The sequence below is a fragment of the Heterodontus francisci genome, chromosome 23 (assembly GCF_036365525.1).
Source record: "Heterodontus francisci isolate sHetFra1 chromosome 23, sHetFra1.hap1, whole genome shotgun sequence".
Taxonomy (NCBI): domain Eukaryota; kingdom Metazoa; phylum Chordata; class Chondrichthyes; order Heterodontiformes; family Heterodontidae; genus Heterodontus; species Heterodontus francisci.
The window spans coordinates 44,474,182-44,493,567 of record NC_090393.1 but is presented as its reverse complement, the minus strand read 5'-3'; the positions used below and the strand labels follow the sequence as shown (position 1 = coordinate 44,493,567).

Genomic DNA, 19,386 nt, shown 5'->3' with positions numbered 1-19,386 from the left:
AACTCATGACTTCCACCTAGGCTTCTACTGCAGCACTGAAACATTGGGTAGCTTCCAACTGTGCTGCGGTGGGAGCTGAGACACCAGACACCAGACGCTGCATCATGTTGGGCCCACAAGTGCTGTCATGAATTTGGCCACCATTTCCATGGTGAAAAATATGGGCTCCAAGCTCTGTGTGATTCCCTGTGCCATGTTGAAGCCAGACTCTTCCATACTCCTCGACAGTGAAGGGGCTGTCTGGTAGGTCTGCCAATACACCAAGTATTTAGCTGTGCAAGTTTATCAGCATTCTCCTCGAGGCTTCCCCATTGAAGTCCTCATTTGAGTCCCTGGCTGCAGAACATGTGTGTGACCTTGCCCTCCGGTGAGCTGGAGCTTCATTTTACCCCTGTCATGCTTACAGCTTGCCAATGCCTGGTGACTCATCGTGTGCACATCTCAACTCTACACTACCCTCCAAAGCTGGCACAAAGCCAGCATCTGAGCTACGAGTGCCAGATCAAGTGACATTGCTTCTTCATCAATGCTGTGGTATTGCTCTCACCCTTCCTCCTATGGTTGCCATGGGTGACCAGACAGCAGTTCCTGGGTATCTGAAAGCAGAAAATCAGGGGAGGGGTGAAGAGGGTTGAAGGTGGTGTGGTGGAAAGCAAGAGGTTCATGGTCACACCATCAGCAGCTTGTGCTTCATGCCAGATAGCAGGAGGAGGGTGAAATTGGATTTGAGAAGAGGCATAAGGTTGGAACACACCATCATCCTCAATGTTCTTGACAACACAGATGCAACAGGCTCTGTTGCCTCCTGTTGCATGATGTGGAGCACCATCTGCTCCATAGGTGACACAGGCGTGCCTGTCCCCTGCTGGTTCTGCTTTGCTCACTTCTATTGTGTGCCACCTTGCCTGCAAGAGAGAGGGAAGAATGTCAGTGAGTGTGTTGCACTGTGTTTGCATCATATATCTGCCATAGCTGAATAGCTGGAGTTATGTGGAGGCTGCAAGAGGTGGGTGTGAGACTGAAATCATCAGAAGGTGTGTCAGGGGGAGCATCTGAATGTTCAGCCTGAGTCCTGATTGCTAGGGACTGCTAATGGGTGAATGATGGGGGTGTGGTGCATTGAGAAGCGTGAGAGGTTGGTTGTGTGGTGGGTCGGAGATGTCATGTAAGAATGCATTCACTGACCTTGACCACCTGGGTGAGGTCATTGCACGTTTTCTGGCACTGCTGCCATGTCCTTGTGGCCAGACTCCTTGCATTGACATGCTGGCCACCTACTCCATCCCTTTCAGTGGATGTTCCTTGAGGGCTTTCTGCCTCCACCCCACTCCCCCTCCTCCCCATGAAAGCATGGCCTCTCTCCTCCCATTGTCCTCCATCACTAAGGCCTCCAGCACCGCATCAGTGAACCTGGGAGCCCTCTCTCTAGCCTGTTGCTCCATTTGCTTTTTTCTTGCAGCCAATTGCAGAACTGACATTCGGCAGCAGCTTCCTTTCAGTCATTGCAGCTCTCCTTTAAGAGGGGCACACTGCCTTTACGAGCTGGAGGCTAGCTGTAGCACATGCTGGCCTCAGATGCTGGTAGCTTCCCTGTAAAGCATGCAGCTGGCTAACAGCATGGATTGCTCTCAACTGCACACTACAATCTACAAATGAGGATGAGCATCAAGTTTGCATGCTGCCTGCCTCAACAGAACCGAGTGCAGGCAGATTTGCAATTGCAATCCTCACGCCCAAAACCATGTCCAGATCAATTTTTAGCTCTATATTTTTTCTCTATTCCTTTTCAAATTTAATCATTTATTGTAGATGTCCTCTCCTTGTTCCTCCTACCAAAAGTTTTCCTGAATGAAAAGATTTCACAGAAATGTTTGGTTACATTTTGCACTATCTGTGGATTGCTCTATGTGGCTGTTCCTTCTGCAATGTTTCTCCTAGCTCCTACAAAATCAGGCACTGAAACATAGAAAAGTCAATCAAGTATCCAACATTTGCCAGGATTACTTTCCTACCTGAGAGAAATGCACTTAAAACATTATTTCCTGTCATGTCTATTTAAGAAATAATTGTTATGTATACTACTTTAGAACAAATACAGAGAACGAATTAGAGCAAATAGAAAGAATCACATGAGCATTTCGGAAATACAAAACAACGGTTTTTTAAAGACAGGATTTTCTATAAAATTACATAAGAAAGACAACATGCAGTGTATTTTCAAGTAGTGTCAAGACTCTGTTAGTCCTCCAAATCTCACAGCAGTGTAATAAATGATTTGCTGAACCTTTATTATCCCACTCCTCTCCTCTCCCACATAGCCTGTTGTCTTTGATATTCTTTCCTGCACCTCATAGTTTGAATCAATCTAGTTTACCTCTGTGATTTTATACCTTTTCAAAATAATTTAAAAAGACTTCTTGCTGTCAAGAAGGAAATTGGCCTCCCCCAAAAAATCTTTGTTTGGTTGTCATTATATTAATCATTAAATACCACAGAGACTTTTTGAATGTTTGTGTTTGTAACTTTATGGCATGGCAGCACTCACGTACTCATCTCGAAAAGGTCATTCAGGTAATCTGAAAGACATACTTTCCGGATGATCATCTGCCTTTATAGCAAGTTGTACACTTGCCTGACAATCTAACAATGACACAAAATCAAAAGACCACAGATGCTGGAAATCTGAAATAAAAGGGGGAAATGGTCAGGCAGCATCTGTGGAAAGAGAAGCACAGTTAATGCTTTAGGTCAGTGATCTTTCTTTGTCAGAACATCTGACAATTAACTTGTTTTCTGGTTTTTATTCTCCTCTTCCGCTCTTATTCACAACAGTTGAGATCAGTGTTACATTTTTTATTAACGTATCCCAATTAGAATTAGAACATTACAGCGCAGTACAGGCCCTTCGGCCCTCGATGTTGCGCCGACCTGTGAAACCATCTGACCTACACTATTCCATTTTCATCCATATGTCTATCCAATGACCACTTAAATTCCCTTAAAGTTGGCGAGTCTACTACTGTTGCAGGCAGGGCGTTCCACGCCCCTACTACTCTCTGAGTAAAGAAACTACCTCTGACATCTGTCCTATATCTATCACCCCTCAACTTAAAGCTATGTCCCCTCGTGTTTGCCATCACCATCCGAGGAAAAAGACTCTCACTATCCACCCTATCTAACCCTCTGATTATCTTATATGTCTCTATTAAGTCACCTCTCCTCCTTCTCTCTAACGAAAAGTCCCTCAGCCTTTCCTCGTAAGACCTTCCCTCCATACCAGGCAACATCCTAGTAAATCTCCTCTGCACCCTTCCCATAGCTTCCACATCCTTCCTATAATGTGGTGACCAGAACTGCACGCAATACTCCAGGTGCAGTCTCACCAGAGTTTTGTACAGCTGCAGCATGTCCTCGTGGCTCCGAAACTCGATCCCCCTACTAATAAAGGCTAACACACCATATGCTTTCTTAACAGCCCTATTAACCTGGGTAGCAACTTTCAGGGATTTATGCACCTGGACACCAAGATCTCGCTGTTCATCTACACTACCAAGAATCTTCCCATTAGCCCAGAACTCTGCATTCCTGCTACTCCTTCCAAAGTGAATCACCTCGCACTTTTCCGCATTAAACTCCATTTGCCATCTCTCAGCCCAGCTCTGCAGCCTATCCATGTCCCTCTGAACCCGACAACATCCTTCGGAACTATCCACAACTCCACCGACCTTAGTGTCATCCGCAAATTTACTAACCCACCCTTCTACACCCTCTTCCAGGTCATTTATAAAAATGACAAACAGCAGTGGCCCCAAAACAGATCCTTGCGGTACACCACTAGTAACTAAACTCCAGGATGAACATTTACCATCAACCACCACCCTCTGTCTTCTTTCAGCTAGCCAATTTCTGATCCAAAGCTCTAAATCACCTTCAACCCCATACTTCCGTATTTTCTGCAATAGCCTACCATGGGGAACCTTATCAAACGCCTTACTGAAATCCATATACACCACATCCACTGCTTTACCCTCATCCACCTGTTTGGTCACCTTCTCGAAAAACTCAATAAGGTTTGTGAGGCACGACCTACCCGTCACAAAACCATGCTGACTATCGATAATGAACTTATTCTTTTCAAGATGATTATAAATCCTGTCTCTTATAACCTTTTCCAACATTTTACCCACAACAGAAGTAAGGCTCACAGGTCTATAATTACCAGGGCTGTCTCTACTCCCCTTCTTGAACAAGGGGACAACATTTGCTATCCTCCAGTCTTCCGGCACTATTCCTGTCGACAATGACGACATGAAGATCAAGGACAAAGGCTCTGCAATCTCCTCCCTCGCTTCCCAGAGAATCCTAGGATAAATCCCATCTGGCCCAGGGGACTTATCTATTTTCACACTTTCCAAAGTTGATAACACCTCCTCCTTGTGAACCTCAATCCCATCTAGCCTAGTAGCCTGAATCTCAGTATTCTCCTCGACAACATTTTCTTTCTCTACTGTAAATACTGACGCAAAATATTCATTTAACACTTCCCCTACCTCCTCTGATTCCACACACAACTTCCCACTACTATCCTTGATTGGCCCTAATCTAACTCGAGTCATTCTTTTATTCCTGATATACCTATAGAAAGCCTTAGGGTTTTCCCTGATCCTATCCGCCAATGACTTCTCGTGTCCTCTCCTTGCTCTTCTTAGCTCTCCCTTTAGATCCTTCCTGGTTAGCTTGTAACTCTCAAGCGCCCTAACTGAGCCTTCACGTCTCATCCTAACATAAGCCTTCTTCTTTCTCTTGACAAGCGCTTCAACTTCTTTAGTAAACCACGGCTCCCTCGCTCGACAACTTCCTCCCTGCCTCACAGGTACATACTTATCAAGGACATGCAGTAGCTGCTCCTTGAATAAGCTTCACATTTCGATTGTTCCCATCCCCTGCAGTTTCCTTCCCCATCCTACGCATCCTAAATCTTGCCTAATCGCATCATAATTTCCTTTCCCCCAGCTATAATTTTTGCCCTGCGGTATATACCTGTCCCTGCCCATCGCTAAGGTAAACCTAACCGAATTGTGATCACTATCACCAAAGTGCTCACCTACATCTAAATCTAACACCTGGCCGGGTTCATTACCCAGTACCAAATCCAATGTGGCATCGCCCCTGATTGGCCTGTCTACATACTGTGTCAGAAAACCCTCCTGCACACACTGGACAAAAACTGACCCATCTAAAGTACTCGAACTATAGTATTTCCAGTCGATATTTGGAAAGTTAAAGTCCCCCATAACAACTACCCTGTTACTCTCGCCCCTGTCGAGAATCATCTTCGCTATCCTTTCCTCTACATCTCTGGAACTATTTGGAGGTCTATAAAAGACTCCCAACAGGATGACCTCACCTCTCCTGTTTCTAACCTCGGCCCATACTACCTCAGTAGACGAGTCCTCAAACGTCCTTTCTGTCGCTGTAATACTCTCCTTGATTAACAATGCCACACCCCCCCCTCTTTTACCATCTTCTCTGTTCTTACTGAAACATCTAAATCCCGGAACCTGCAACATCCATTCCTGCCCCTGCTCTACCCATGTCTCCGAAATGGCCACTACATCGAGATCCCAGGTACCAACCCATGCTGCAAGCTCACCCACCTTATTCCGGATGCTCCTGGCGTTGAAGTAGACACACTTTAAACCAGGTTCTTGCTTGCCAGTGCCCTCTTGCGTCCTTGTAACCTTATCCCTGACCTCACTACTCTCAACATCCTGTACACTGGCACTACATTTTAGGTTCCCATTCCCCTGCTGAATTAGTTTAAACCCCCCCGAAGAGCACTAGCAAATCTCCCCCCCAGGATATTGGTACCCCTCTGGTTCAGGTGAAGACCATCCTGTTTGTAGAGGTCTCACCTACCCCAGAAAGAGCCCCAATTATCCAGGAAACCAAAACCCTCCCTCCTGCACCATCCCTGCAGCCACGTGTTCAACTCCTCTCTCTCCCTATTCCTCGCTTCGCTATCACGTGGCACGGGCAACAACCCAGAGATAACAACTCTGTTTGTTCTCGCTCTAAGCTTCCACCCTAGCTCCCTGAATTTCTGTCTTAAATCCCCATCTCTCTTCCTACCTATGTCGTTGGTGCCTATGTGGACCACGACTTGGGGCTGCTCCCCCTCCCCCTTAAGGATCCCAAAAACACGATCCGAGACATCACGAACCCTGGCACCTGGGAGGCAACATACCAACCGTGAGTCTCTCTCGTTCCCACAGAACCTCCTATCTGTTCCCTTAACTATTGAGTCCCCAATGACTAATGCTCTGCTCCTCTTCCCCCTTCCCTGCTGAGCAACAGGGACAGACTCTGTACCAGATACCTGTACCCTATTGCTTACCCCTGGAAAGTCGTCCCCCGCAACAGTATCCAAAACGGTATACCTGTTGTTGAGGGAAACGGCCACAGGGGATCCCTGCACTGCCTGCTGGTTCCCTCTCCTTCCCCTGACGGTAACCCATCTACCTACTTCTTTTACCTGAGGTGTGACTACCTCCCCATAACTCCTCTCAATAACCCCCTCCGCCTCCCGAATGATCCGAAAAAAAACAACTGTTACAAGAATAGCCTGAATCTTTTTTTTAAGCAGACCAACATTGAAGTGCTTAGGACAGCAATTTCTATGGGATGTAATTTATATTACTGGTTAAACATGTTGACTTTCATGTTAGTTTCCAATAGATTTCACACAGCTCTTTTCAGAGAAGTATATAACCGAGTCATGCAAATCAATTAACGAACACTGCAAAAGTTAGCTTGTTGCAAAGAATAAATACAAATTGTCTTCAATAAAAATCTGTTACTCTGATTTGTGGCCTAAGAATTGTTTACCACATCTATTGTGGTACTGCACAGGAGTGTAGCATAGGTGGCCCACAGCTTAACCAATTAACACCTAGCCACCCCTTCTTCACCCAAGTCTGAGCATGTGAGAATGCAGCAGCAGAGAAACATGGGATAGATTGCCCTAAGTTATCAGTTGGACACAAGTACAGCAGTGAAGCCCATCTTCAACACAAATCCTCGGAGGAAGATTGGCCACCAGAAGTGGCCAGTGAAAGATAAATAACATGAGCAGATATGGGATTAACATCTGAAAGTATTGACTTCGTAACTGTCTCCAAAATCTTTCAACATTGCTTCTGTTACGGTGAGTGTGAGGGAGCAGCGCTTAAACTAAAGAAGTGACGACTTCAATGCAGTACTGAGAAATTGTTGCACTGTCAGAGGGGCTGTCTTTCAGATGAGAAGTTAAATCGAGGCCTGGTCTTCCCTCTCAAGTGGACATAAAATATTTCATGACACAATTCAAAGAAGAGCAGGCAATTACCAACCCATGACGACAGTCATGTCAAAGTATCTGGAGGGGGGAAAAATTCAGTGCTACTTAGATATACAAGGATGAAATTGGACATAGGTGGTGACGCAAAACAGCCAGAATTGCTTTGGATGCCAGGTACAGCCCTGTGCGATATTCAGTTCCATTGACTTCAACAGTACCCGAACATCAGGCATGTTGTATATCAGTCGATAAATGCAATTCCTCCCACTTGACGCTCCCGCTCTTGTCCAATTTTACTCCCACAGCGTATGTCAGCTCCTTACTCCATGTTTTCCAGCCAAAATTTCTTTCTGGAGGTTTCATATTAACTGACTGCTCAAGGGGATGTTTCACTATTAGTTTTCCCTTGAAAGATTAAACTGTAGTTACATCCAATTTATGTCATGGAAACAAGCCATTCGTCCCAACAGGACAATGCTGGTGTTTGTGCTATGAGTCCCCTTCTATCTTATTTCATCTAATTCTATTAACATATCATTTTATTCCTTTCTCCCTCGTGCTTATCTGACGTCTCCTTAAAAACACCTATGCTATTCATCTCAACCACTCCATGTGATAGTGAGTTCCACATTACAGAATCACGGAGTCTTACAGCACAGAAGGAGGCCAACTGGCCCATCGTGCCTCTGCCATCTCTTTGAAAGAGCTATCCAATTAGTCCCACTCCCTTGCTCTTTCCCTATAGCCCTGTAACTTTGTCGCCTTGATTCCATTCCCTTTTGTAAGGTGCTATTGAATCTTCTTCCACAACCCTTTCAGGCATTAGCCTCGATCATAATAACACGCTGCCTAACATAATCTCCTCATGTCAGCTTTGGCTTTTTAGCCAATTACCTTATATTTGTGTCCTCTAGTTACAGACCATCCTGCCAGTGGAAACACTTTATCCTTAATTACTCTATCAAAACCCTTCATGATTTTGAATGCTTCTATTAAATCTCCCCTTCATCTTTCAGTTGAACAATGCCAGTTTCTCTAGTCTCTCCACATAACTCGAAAGAAGGTTCTCTTGGTTTTCTTATTGGATTTATTAGTGGCTATTTTATATTTATGGCCCATAGTTATGTAGTCCTCCACTAGTGGAAAAATATTCTCTATGTCTACCCTATCCAGCCCCTTCATAATTTTAAAGACCTCTACCAGGTCACCACTCAGTCTCACTCTTCCAGAAATAAAACCTAGCCTGTTAAGTGTTTCTTCTTAATCCCTTTGTTTCAAGTGATTTTTACCATGAGTGAATTATATCACTGTGGAAGCACCTACACTGATATTAAGTCAAATCTTTCCCCACTCCTGGTCTCATCAATTATTCCCTCATGTTCCCATCACGCACTATCCAGGCAGTTTTACTTTGCATCAACTTATTGCAAACTTTAAACTGGAGTAAAAGACTGCAAATAAACATACCCTAAAAGGAGGAACACTAACATTAATTCCAACTTTGCAACTCTGTTAAAGGGGACGGACCGAGAGACAGCTTTGAAAATGTTAAGAATGTTCACTTACCACATGACAGCAATGACAGTAAATTTAAAATACGCTCCTTTCCATCTAACAGCATCGGTTGCAACCTTTAGCACACAAATGAAAATAGTTGCACAATTTTTAAAACTTTCGAAAGCAAGACGCCTCGGTTTACCAAACATCCTACATCCTGTTGATAGCTCTCCATCCCTCTCACTCTCGAAGTAGCTTGTGAAATAGCCCTGCGGATTTCCTGATCTTTCTCTCGCCACAAGGGCGCGCTATTATAGAAGAGATAACTTTTGCATAGGATGTAGTAACATTACATAAACTGTGTATTTCTTAACTTTGGAAAAACATCTATAATTTGTTCTTTACGCGACATGGAATGTAATCAAATAAAGGTGAAGAATGCAGAATCTTTAACTTGACCGGCGGTTTGTTGTTGAACATTAAACCTTACTTGGTAAATAATGCATCGCCGGAATTCGCTGGGGGGACAGATTGAAATCTTTTGTTGCTCTTCTAACTACTGTTGCAATGCGGGTACAGGCAAGAAGGAACCCCGCTCTCTCACCTGTAAATGCCAACAATTTTGACCAGTTTGATGCAAACTTTATACGGTGATATAGCACCAATATTAACTCGACCAAGCTGTGCAACAGGTATAAACATTTTCACCGGTTGCTCCTGGAACCTCGTGGGTTTCTTGCAAGAGCAACAATTCGGTCTACCATTCGAGCTATATATCACATTGAATTACAATTTTATTCAGTATTGGAGTATTCAGAAATCGGCTTGTATTTTTAACCGCTGACCTTCAAAAATAATATGCAAACCTTTACATTTACTAAGGGAAATTCTCATGTTTCTTCCCGAATGCCAACCACGTGCAGTTGCATTTGACATTAAACATGGTACAGGTTTGGTAGTGTCTGTGGACGAGTAAAATGTGACACAAAAAAATTGCAAATGCTAGAAAATCTGAACGCAATTAGAGTGAATATTGGAAATAGACAGCAATTCGGGTTAATTTATCAGAATAAGCGAAGTCTCTGTCCCGAACATTAATTGGTCTTTTCTCTTCAGAAGTGCAGGTGACTTATTTCTACTGACATGTTGAGCGAGTGTCTGATGAGCTCTGTGTTCTTCAGTCTTTATTCAGCCTTTGAGTTGCAGAACTGCGAATTTGCACCTTGCATTTGGAACTTAAATTAGGTGTGCCTAAACCAACTTTCCTCGCTTCACGCAACAACCTAACACGATCCGACTATAAATGTATCCACACACTGACATTCAGTCCATACCCCGTCACTACAGAGACACAATTAGCCTCTGGGTAAAAACCAGTCCAGTGTAGGGATTTGTTTTTTGCAGGATAATCAATGGTACCAGGAATAAATGATTAAAAATCACTTGCAGGGAAGGGGAAGATGATCCAATAAATCACACCAAGTCCCGTTCGCATATCACCCCTGTGTTCGCTGGCCTATCTTGCCTCACCGACTTGAATTTAAAATTTTCATCCTCATTCCGATCCCTTCATTCCCCACCCCCCCCTCACGCCTCCCTATCTCTGTAACCTCCAGCAGCTCCACAACCTTCGGAGATCTCCGTAAATCTGCCTCCCTTTCAGTCTAGTCTCTATGTATTCCCCACTCCCTTCTCCTCAACACTAGCGGTGCCTTCTGCTGTCTGGAAACTTTGAATTTGCTCTTTAAGCCTTCTCCATAAATTCTCCTCCCAATTCTTTCCTCATTTAAAACACTCCTTAAAGCCTACCTCATTGACCAGGCTTTTGCTGACCTGTCCTGATGTCTCCTTATTTGGCTTGGTGTCCAGTTTGTCTGATAATGCTCCTGTGAAACTCCTTTGGACGTTTCATCTTAAGGGGGCTACATAAATGCAACTTTTTGACAACTAGAAAGTGATCTCTTCTGGGGTTACGTTGAAACGGGTTCCGCATATTCACTAAACACTATGCAAAATAAATATTACGGTCGTCATTTTAGACCCGCAACCAGGAAGTACCGGCAGTTTCAGAAAGTTTGGACTATATATAACAAATTGATCTAATTAAGACTCGTGTCATTTCCAAACTGTCATTGGTTGTAAAGTAGCCGGAGACACTAAGAATGACGCTGCTAGCAAATCAGCTTCACGTTTCTCCTTGATACAAGATTCATCTGTTTATGAAGATGAATCCCCCCAGGCAGTGAAAGTCATCTTCACTCACCCAGTGGTATCTGAAGGGACAAATTAGCTGACATCCCATAGGAAGGAGAATTCCCAGCTACTGATGCCAATAGGAGAGGCAACATCTCACTGCAGGTTCAAATTAAACCCTCAGTCTATATGTAGCATCTCCTCAAGATTAGGTGCCGGAGCAGAATAGGCATTTACTAAAGATAATCAGGTTCCCTTGTTTCAAGAGCTATTAGGTGAAAGTCTAATATTACAGAATACAGCGGACAAACATGGATAAAATGCTTCCACAACCTTTCAATACATAGGTTCAACACCCAGAGTATTCTACTTTACTCTTTGAAAATGTAACTTTTCACAAGGAGCCTCTAAAATCTCCGCGTCACATTCCCCTACACTATAACCACTTTAAATAAGAGCAAAAAAAAAAAATCCTTTTAGGTTCTGGGGCATTCAGCTGCAAAGACAACGCTGTGGCTGTGTAATGTAACAGTGCTTACCGCTTCCTTCCTGGTGATTTAAATAGGACTAACTGAACAGGGTAACTAATGCACCAACTTTATCCCGTCCCTTAAACAGAACAACTGATCCCGTTTCTAATTCGCTCAAATGATTGGAGTCCGAATTTGCCAAACCTTCCATTGCCCAATTAAACCACACATTGACCACAGAAACCGCCGTGGTTTATTGCGGTGAAACCTGGCTTTTCGGTATCGCCCTCTGCACATTCTCCTCGCCGTCTAGTGCGGGGTCTAAATGCTGGGAATAAAACACAATACTGTCGTTGCCTGTCTTTTTTAAAAAAAAACACAGTTGCAGATGTGCAATAGCTTCCTACCTGGTTGCACGATTAGATTCTCTGATGTCCAGCTGACTCTTTCGTCTTCCTTGTCCAGTCAGTGTCCTCTGTCTGCTCCAGTCTGGAGCAGATGGACTGTGTCTGTCCTTTTGCTCTGATCCACTCTGTTGACACTCACCAAGCTCTCTCCCTCTCTGTTTCTCTCTATCTACTCTGAGATCTTGGAAGCAGCATAAATATGCAGCAATTCTATCCTCTGCCGAGGGTCGTGAGGAAGCATCAGTGCCTCTCTACCTCTGTCATCACTCAACGAATTAACTTTGACGTCCAACCAGTTTCTTTTATGGGCTGATGTGGAATAATATAACCCTCATTAAGAAAGCAGCGCGGTCAGAAAGTCACGGATCGTTGACAACGAAGGACGTTATAAATAATACAGCATTACATCAACACGTTGCCTTTTCGCTATAGAAAAAAACAATTGGCTGAAAACGAGAGAATATGCTCGTATAGAACAGGATGCTTTGTGTCGGACACACATCAGGTTCTAAGACAGAGGCAAAACCCAATGGTGCCTTTAAATTTCAGATTGCCAAACGCCATAACCTTCGGGATTCAGTATTTGCTGCCCAGTCATAACATGACTTCGCCGTGTTTTAAAAAGAAATGTGAGGATTATTGCTCCTTATTACAACAATAGACTACTAAAAAGTCTTTGAGTAAGTTCCAACTAGTTGAAACACCCTATTTCCATAATGAATATTGTCTTTTCATCCTTTCTTTTACTACCTGGTGTAGATATCAAACCTGCAGCTGCAGATCTGCCTCTACTGACTTTGCCATCCAGCTGTAGCTATAAGGATGCCAGGCATCTGCAAGGGAATATAGACAGGTTAAGCAAATGAGCAAGAAAGTGACCACTGGATTATAATGTGAGGAAGTGCGAGATTATTCACTTCGGTGGGAATAATAGGAAATCAGAAGTTTTTAAAAGGGTGACAAACTTTTAAATATTGGTGTTCAGAAGGATTTAGCTGTCCTTGTACACAAAAAACTGAAAGTTAACATGCCGGTACAGCAAGAAATTAAGGAAGGCAAATGGTATGTTGACCTTTATTGCAAGGCGGTTGGAGTACAAGAGTAAGGAAACCTTGCTGGGCTTTGGTGAGACTGCACTTGGAATACTGTACACAGTTTTGGGCTCTGTACCTAAAGAAGGGGTGCAATGAAGGTTCACTAGATTGATTCCTGGGTTGAGAGCGTTGTCCAATGAGAAGAGACTGTGTAGAATGTGTCTATGCTCTCTGGGATTTAGAAGAATGAGAGGTGCCCTCATTGAAACAAAGGATTCTGAAAGGGCTTGACAGGGTAGATGCTGAGTGATTGTTTTCCGTAGCTGGTGAGTCTAGAACAAGGAGGCAGAGTCTCAGCATAAGGGGTCAGCTATATAGGGATGAGATGAGGAGACATTTCACTCAGATGGTTGTGAAGCTTTGGAATTCTCTACGGCACAGGATTGTGGATGCTCAGTTGTTGAGTATATTCAAGACTGAGATCAATAGATTCTTGGAATCTAAAGGCATCAAAGGTTATGGGGATTGGGCGGGAAAATGGAGTTGAGATCGAAGATCAACCATGATCTCATTGAGTGGCAGAGCGGGCTCCAGCGCGCATTTGGTCTACTGCTTCTACTTCTCATGTTCTTACGAAACAATAAACTTGGCGCTCATCGGATCAGCTGTTCGTCACAAGTAACGTTACAAGTTTACCTTAAAACATGCAACATCCCATCACACTCCGAGTATAAATCTTGCAAAGCGTCAGTTTGGACAGGACAACGTCAGCATCGGCCCAGCTCCTGAGAATTCTCTGGGCAAGCTTGAGTTGTGAAATAGACAAGCAAGTCAGTTTCAAAGAGATATGACTACTTTGGCATTTTCAAGAGACTTGGTGTTGAAAAGGGCGGTGCAGTGGCGCAGTGGTTAGCACCGCAGCCTCACAGCTCCAGGGACCTGGGTTCGATTCCGGGTACTGCCTGTGTGGAGTTTGCAAGTTCTCCCTGTGTCTGCGTGGGTTTCCTCCGGGTGCTCCGGTTTCCTCCCACAAGCCAAAAGACTTGCAGGTTGATAGGTAAATTGGCCATTATAAATTGTCACTAATATAGGTAGGTGGTAGGGAAATATAGGGACAGGTGGGGATGTGTGGTAGGAATATGGGATTAGTGTAGGATTGGTATAAATGGGTGGTTGATGTTCGGCACAGACTCGGTGGGCCGAAGGGCCTGTTTCAGTGCTGTATCTCTAATCTAAAAACAAAACAAAACGATGCAATTGTGAATGGAAGTCACTCTCAGTCCGGACTCGATCAAACCTAGACAGCAAATGGGCTGTCAAGTGCAGTTTTGCAGTGGAAAAATTTAATGTGACACTATAGACAGCAACTATATTGTTAGATTTGAAAAAGAGACTACGATCTAACAATACATACATCGCTTATGTGTGAAGTGCTCATTGATCAACTGTCAAACGTAGCAAGCAGCGTCCAGAGTTAGTGCTGAAGTTGCCCTAACAAATCACGCTTGATTATTTTAATTTTGTCCTCAGGGTATGAAGAGGTAACGGTTTAGCTGATGTGTCACATTATCGCAGAGAGACTCCACTTTCATTACTTATGTATCGATTACTAGTTGATCTATGAAGTAGATCTGCTATTGTTATGCCAATATCATTCTACAGGACTCTGTTTTTTGGAAGCCGGCGGTTCATCAAGTTTCGTTTCCATACAATTTGTGATGTACTTTTACAAAGTGAGCAATCGTTAGAATTTCATTATTTAATGAGAAGTTCATACCTATTAAAAGAGTAACGCGTGGTTTCGTGATTCATGTTGTTGGGTTAACTTACTGCGTAAACATAGAAAATTCACGGCACAGAAGGAGGCCATTCAGCCCATTGTGGTTGTGCCAACCGAAAAATAGATCCAGCCTAATCCAACTTTCCAGTTCACATCAACAGAAACTGATCATAACAATATGTTCTGTTTTAAACATCACCTACATAAACTGATAGAGGTCTAATAAATATGAAGGGATTTGAAAGGGTAGAGGTGTTTGTGGAGTTTGCAAGTTCTCCCTGTGTCTGCGTGGGTTTCCGCCAGGTGCTCCGGTTTCCTCCCACCTCCAAAAGACTTGCAGGTTGATAGGTAAATTGGCCATTGTAAATTGCCCCTAGTGTAGGTAAATGGTAGGAGAATGGTGGGGATGTGGTAGAGAATATGGGATTAATGTAGGATTAGTATAAATGGGTGGTTGTTGGTCGGCACAGACTCGGTGGGCCGAAGGGCCTGTTTCAGTGCTGTATCTCCAAATAAAAAGGAAGGAAAACGTTTCCACTTGTGGTGGAGTCCAAAACTAGGGGCCATAAATGTAAGATAGTCACTAATAAATCTTCCTCTTACTCAGGTTGCACATACAAATTCTGAAGTTTTTTAAGCGGTGGGGGTGGGGGGTGGATCTCTCATAGACATTTCGCAAATGTTAGTGCCTTGGATCATGACTGGAGAATAACCCAACGTGTACTACTTTCCAAACTCGACGGGTAGCTTGAAGCCAAACCAGTAGGAAGTACAGGAATATGACAGAATCCTTCAGTTACAATAGATTAGGTTACTGAATGCTAAGATGTTTCTGTTTATAGAACAGACACAGACCAGTTGGGTTTCAAGAAAGCATTGACCTTCATTATGAAATCTATACGAGAAGATCCAGTTTTTCCCCCCTGACATTACGCAATAAGGAAGGCTAGACAGGAAAGCAGGACCAAAACCATGGCTGACACAACAACATTCGACTGCGCATATAGGGACAGACACCCAGGGGCACAGGGGAATATCAACACTAGCTCAGTGCCATTTTAAGTTTAAGTTGTGATGGGCAAGGCGAAACCGTGTGCGAATAAAGCCTGTACATGTAGAAATAAGAAGGAAATGCGTTGGAGTATTAAAATAGAAACAGGAAGGCGAATGAGTAGTTATAGTACTAAGTTGGAAAGGTGAATCATTAGACTTACACGCATATAAACTAAGAATAATGACTGGTGAAAAATAAGGCAGCAGGGCATATAAGAGACACACGATAACCGAAGGGAAAGTAACACAAACAAAACACAGACAGATGGTGGAACTCGGGGAATATGGTGAACAAAGTGCAATATTCCCTTTTCTTTTTGCGACACATTTTCTGGAATCAGTTAGATAGGGTTCATCGTGTTAATTCTTCACCACTGCAGTGATTGCTTACAGTAAACGCGCGATATGTTGGAGGAGTCCCCGTAACGCCCGAAACACTGCCTGAACCTGTAAATGTTCAGTTCCCTTAACAGAACATCGGCTCCACAAAGTTCCACTTGTCAGGCAGGTCAACGGCGATGGAAATGCTGAGAGTGTTGTAAGTAGTGTGTGTGTGTGCAAACACTAACAGAGGCAAACATATATCTCGTTCGGTGCTGAATACAGAATGTGTCCCACATGAGGGATACTGAAGAGCTTTGAGCCTCTTACAATGGTGGTTGCTGTGCGTTGTCTGTAGTAACCAGAGAACAGTTGTTTGGGAAAGAGTTTGTCGATTGAATTTAAGAATCACTGCATGTTTATCGAGGAATTGTGGAGTTTCTTTTTTGTGGAAATGGACAGTGTTGCGCAGCGAATGAAACTGCAAGGGGCTTCTGATGAAGCTTTTGAAGTTGCAGGGACGTGTAGGTAAAGGAGACCCTCCCCCACCGTCTGTACCTGTGATTCTCTGCAAAATATTAACCCTTTCCGGCGCAGAGACGATCTCTTTCTGTGCGTAAACTTTCTATGATTCTGTGAGAGATGAGACCTCAAAGAGTCTGGGAACTTGTTTTGATGCGATTGTTTTGCATAGTGTGGAGGGACTGTTGCAACGTGAAGGATTTTCCTGGTGCAGATATTCTGGACTTATTTGAAACGTGTGCACGAAAGACGGCTAAATTAAAAGCAACACATTGAAAGGTATATCACACACGATGGAAGTACATTCATCGTAGAATTGGAAATCCCATTCAAGACATCTAAAAAAAAACAAACGGTCAATTTATTCGGTCTTCAAATAACAGAAAAACGTCATTCTATAAACGGCAGGACAGAGCCTGAGTGATTTCAAACTAAAGGATCTCAACAATACATAACTATTCTATTCATCTGATCCTAGACTCTGGCGTTTAGTAAAGGCGTTTATTTAGGGTGGGACGTTTAATAAAGTCACTGTAATACTTAGTCAAAATACTTATTTTGTCAGCCTGAGTTCAGGTCTCTTGCCTCTCAGGTAGAAGGTTGTGGGTAGGTCGGCTCCAGGGAGTTGACCAATAATGACATTTCCTTGCAGTACTGAGCAAGTGCTGAGATGTTAAACCAAAGTCCAATATGTCCTCTTCGGTGGATATAATAGCTCTCGTGACACTATATTAAAAGCAACAGAGTTCTCCCGGCATCTTGGTCACTTTTTATCCCTCACCCAACACAATCAAAACAGATTACCCAGTAGTTTATCACATTGCTGTTTGTGGGACCTTGTTATGTGAAAATTGGCTGATGTGTTCCCTACATTACAACACTGACTACACATCAAAAGTACTTCATCGGCTGTGAAGTGCTTTGGGATATCCTGACGTTCGGAGAAAGGTGCTATATTTATACTATCATATGTACAGATATGAGTCTTACACTAAGATGTTGTACAGATGCCATTGATTACTGAAATAATAAAAAAGTGCTGGAAATACTCAGCAGGTCTGGCAGCATCTGTGGAGAGAGAAACTGAGTTAATAGTTCTGGTCTGTGACCTATTATCAGAACTGCACAATGCCTGGACAAGTTCCTTTTGCCTGCAGAGGGCAAGTCCCTGCATATGAATATGCTAGAAGCTTCATATATTCATACGCAGGGACCTGTCCTCTGCGGGCAAAGGGAACATGTCCAGGCATTGTGCCTTTTTAAATTAAACAAAAGCCTGGGGGAATAATAGTTCCCTGGTGAATTCTCCAAGGCAACACCTCAACCAATCAGGGTCGACTTGCCAACCAATCAGACCCTTTTCTCATGCAGTATAAATCGTTGCTCCCTTTGAAATTTGGAATTCTCGCATCTGTCCTGATGAGTGAAAGATGAAAAGTTTCAACTGCATGTTTCTTTATTCAGCAATGCTGAAGGAAAGAACTTACTTTGACCAGAATAGCTATTAACCCAAAAACTACCAGCAGGTCCAAGAGAATTTCAATCTCCTGAGTTAGCCTTAAAAAAGTCACTTCACACAATATGATACGCAAAGAGCTGCCGATGACCGAGTATTGCAGACTGGTACATTTCAAGGTCTAAAACTATGTGCTGAGGGATGCATTAAAGCTTGGGGCAGCCACCTCAAAGGCTCAATGGGGAAAGGCCACAGTCTAAGGCCCTCCTGCCATAGTATACTGATGAGCTGGAACCCATGTAATACCCCCTGGGCTGTATGTACCAGAGAATGTTTGATATGATATGTAAATGTACCATGTAAATATAACCTGTAATAGCAAGTGTAGTGAGGTAGAGGTCTGCTACCTGACCCGAACCTGACGGGACCCAACGACATGTGTCGGGTTCAGGTCAGGTTGGGCCGAGTTCAGGTCGAGTTGGGTCGGGTTGGGCCGGACACACACAGTAAGTGCTCTGCTGGTAAGTATTGAAATTTTAAAAACTTACCTGAGCTGTGAGTCCGCGATGAAACTGAGTCTGCGCAGTGAGTGACTGACGTCACTATGACATCATTGCACATGCACTGCAGCTTCATGGAGCTTCCCAGTCGGAAGGTAAGTAAAGGGTGGTTGGGTCGGGCTCAGGTTGCGTCGACTGGGGTCATGTTCAGGTCGGGTCAGGCTCAGGGCAAAATCGGAGGGACTCGGGCCGGGTCGGGCGTGGGTCCACGGTGGTTCGGTTGGGTCCGGGTCAGGTTCTTTTTTCCCATCCTGAGCAGGCCTCTATTGTGAGGCACCTCACATACTGTAGTGAAAGAAAGTGATCTGTATTGCACTTTATGTAATGTCAAATGTGAACTGTTATGTAATGTATTTTTACCAATTTTATGAATAAAGTATATTTTTGGGAAAAAATTATGATGTCAAAACAACTCTCAATGTTGCAATAATATTGCGATCAAATATCAGAAGTAGATTTATTACTTTAATACTAACTGTATGCACTGAAAGAAATATTTAAAACTGTGTTGACTAAAAAGTAAATACTTTGTCTCTCTTTTCTTCATTCTCTTTCTTCAGTTTTTTATTTATTTTCTCTAACAAAAATTAACCAGTCTTATCTTTTCAATATTATCCATACTACCTTTCTTACAAAATAAGCTTCTTTTAGCATTTCTTCTAAAGCCTCCCTCTTTTCATTGTCTAATTGTGAGAAGTAAAGAAAGAATCAGCTTACATTCATATAGCACCATGTCATGTCTTCAAAAGGTCAT

General features: G+C 43.4%; 1 protein-coding gene across 3 annotated transcripts in view; it reads right to left on the bottom strand.

The window, feature by feature from the left end:
* The window catches only part of nos1 (nitric oxide synthase 1 (neuronal)), a 144,751-nt gene extending 132,492 nt beyond the window's left edge, over positions 1–12,259 (bottom strand). For 2 of the 3 annotated variants that reach the window (XM_068055179.1, XM_068055180.1), the window contains exons 1-2: positions 11,907–12,259; positions 8,906–8,970 (exon numbers count right to left, since the gene is read on the bottom strand). Coding sequence is in view for 1 of the 3 variants with exons in the window: in XM_068055181.1 (XP_067911282.1) it covers positions 8,906–8,970; positions 10,646–10,650 (70 nt within the window). In the remaining 2 variants the exon portion in view is untranslated. Of the gene's footprint in view, positions 1–8,905; positions 8,971–10,645; positions 10,806–11,906 lie in introns of those variants that run through there. The other variant, XM_068055181.1, reaches the window with a different exon arrangement.
* Between the last annotated feature and the right edge of the window lie 7,127 nt (positions 12,260–19,386).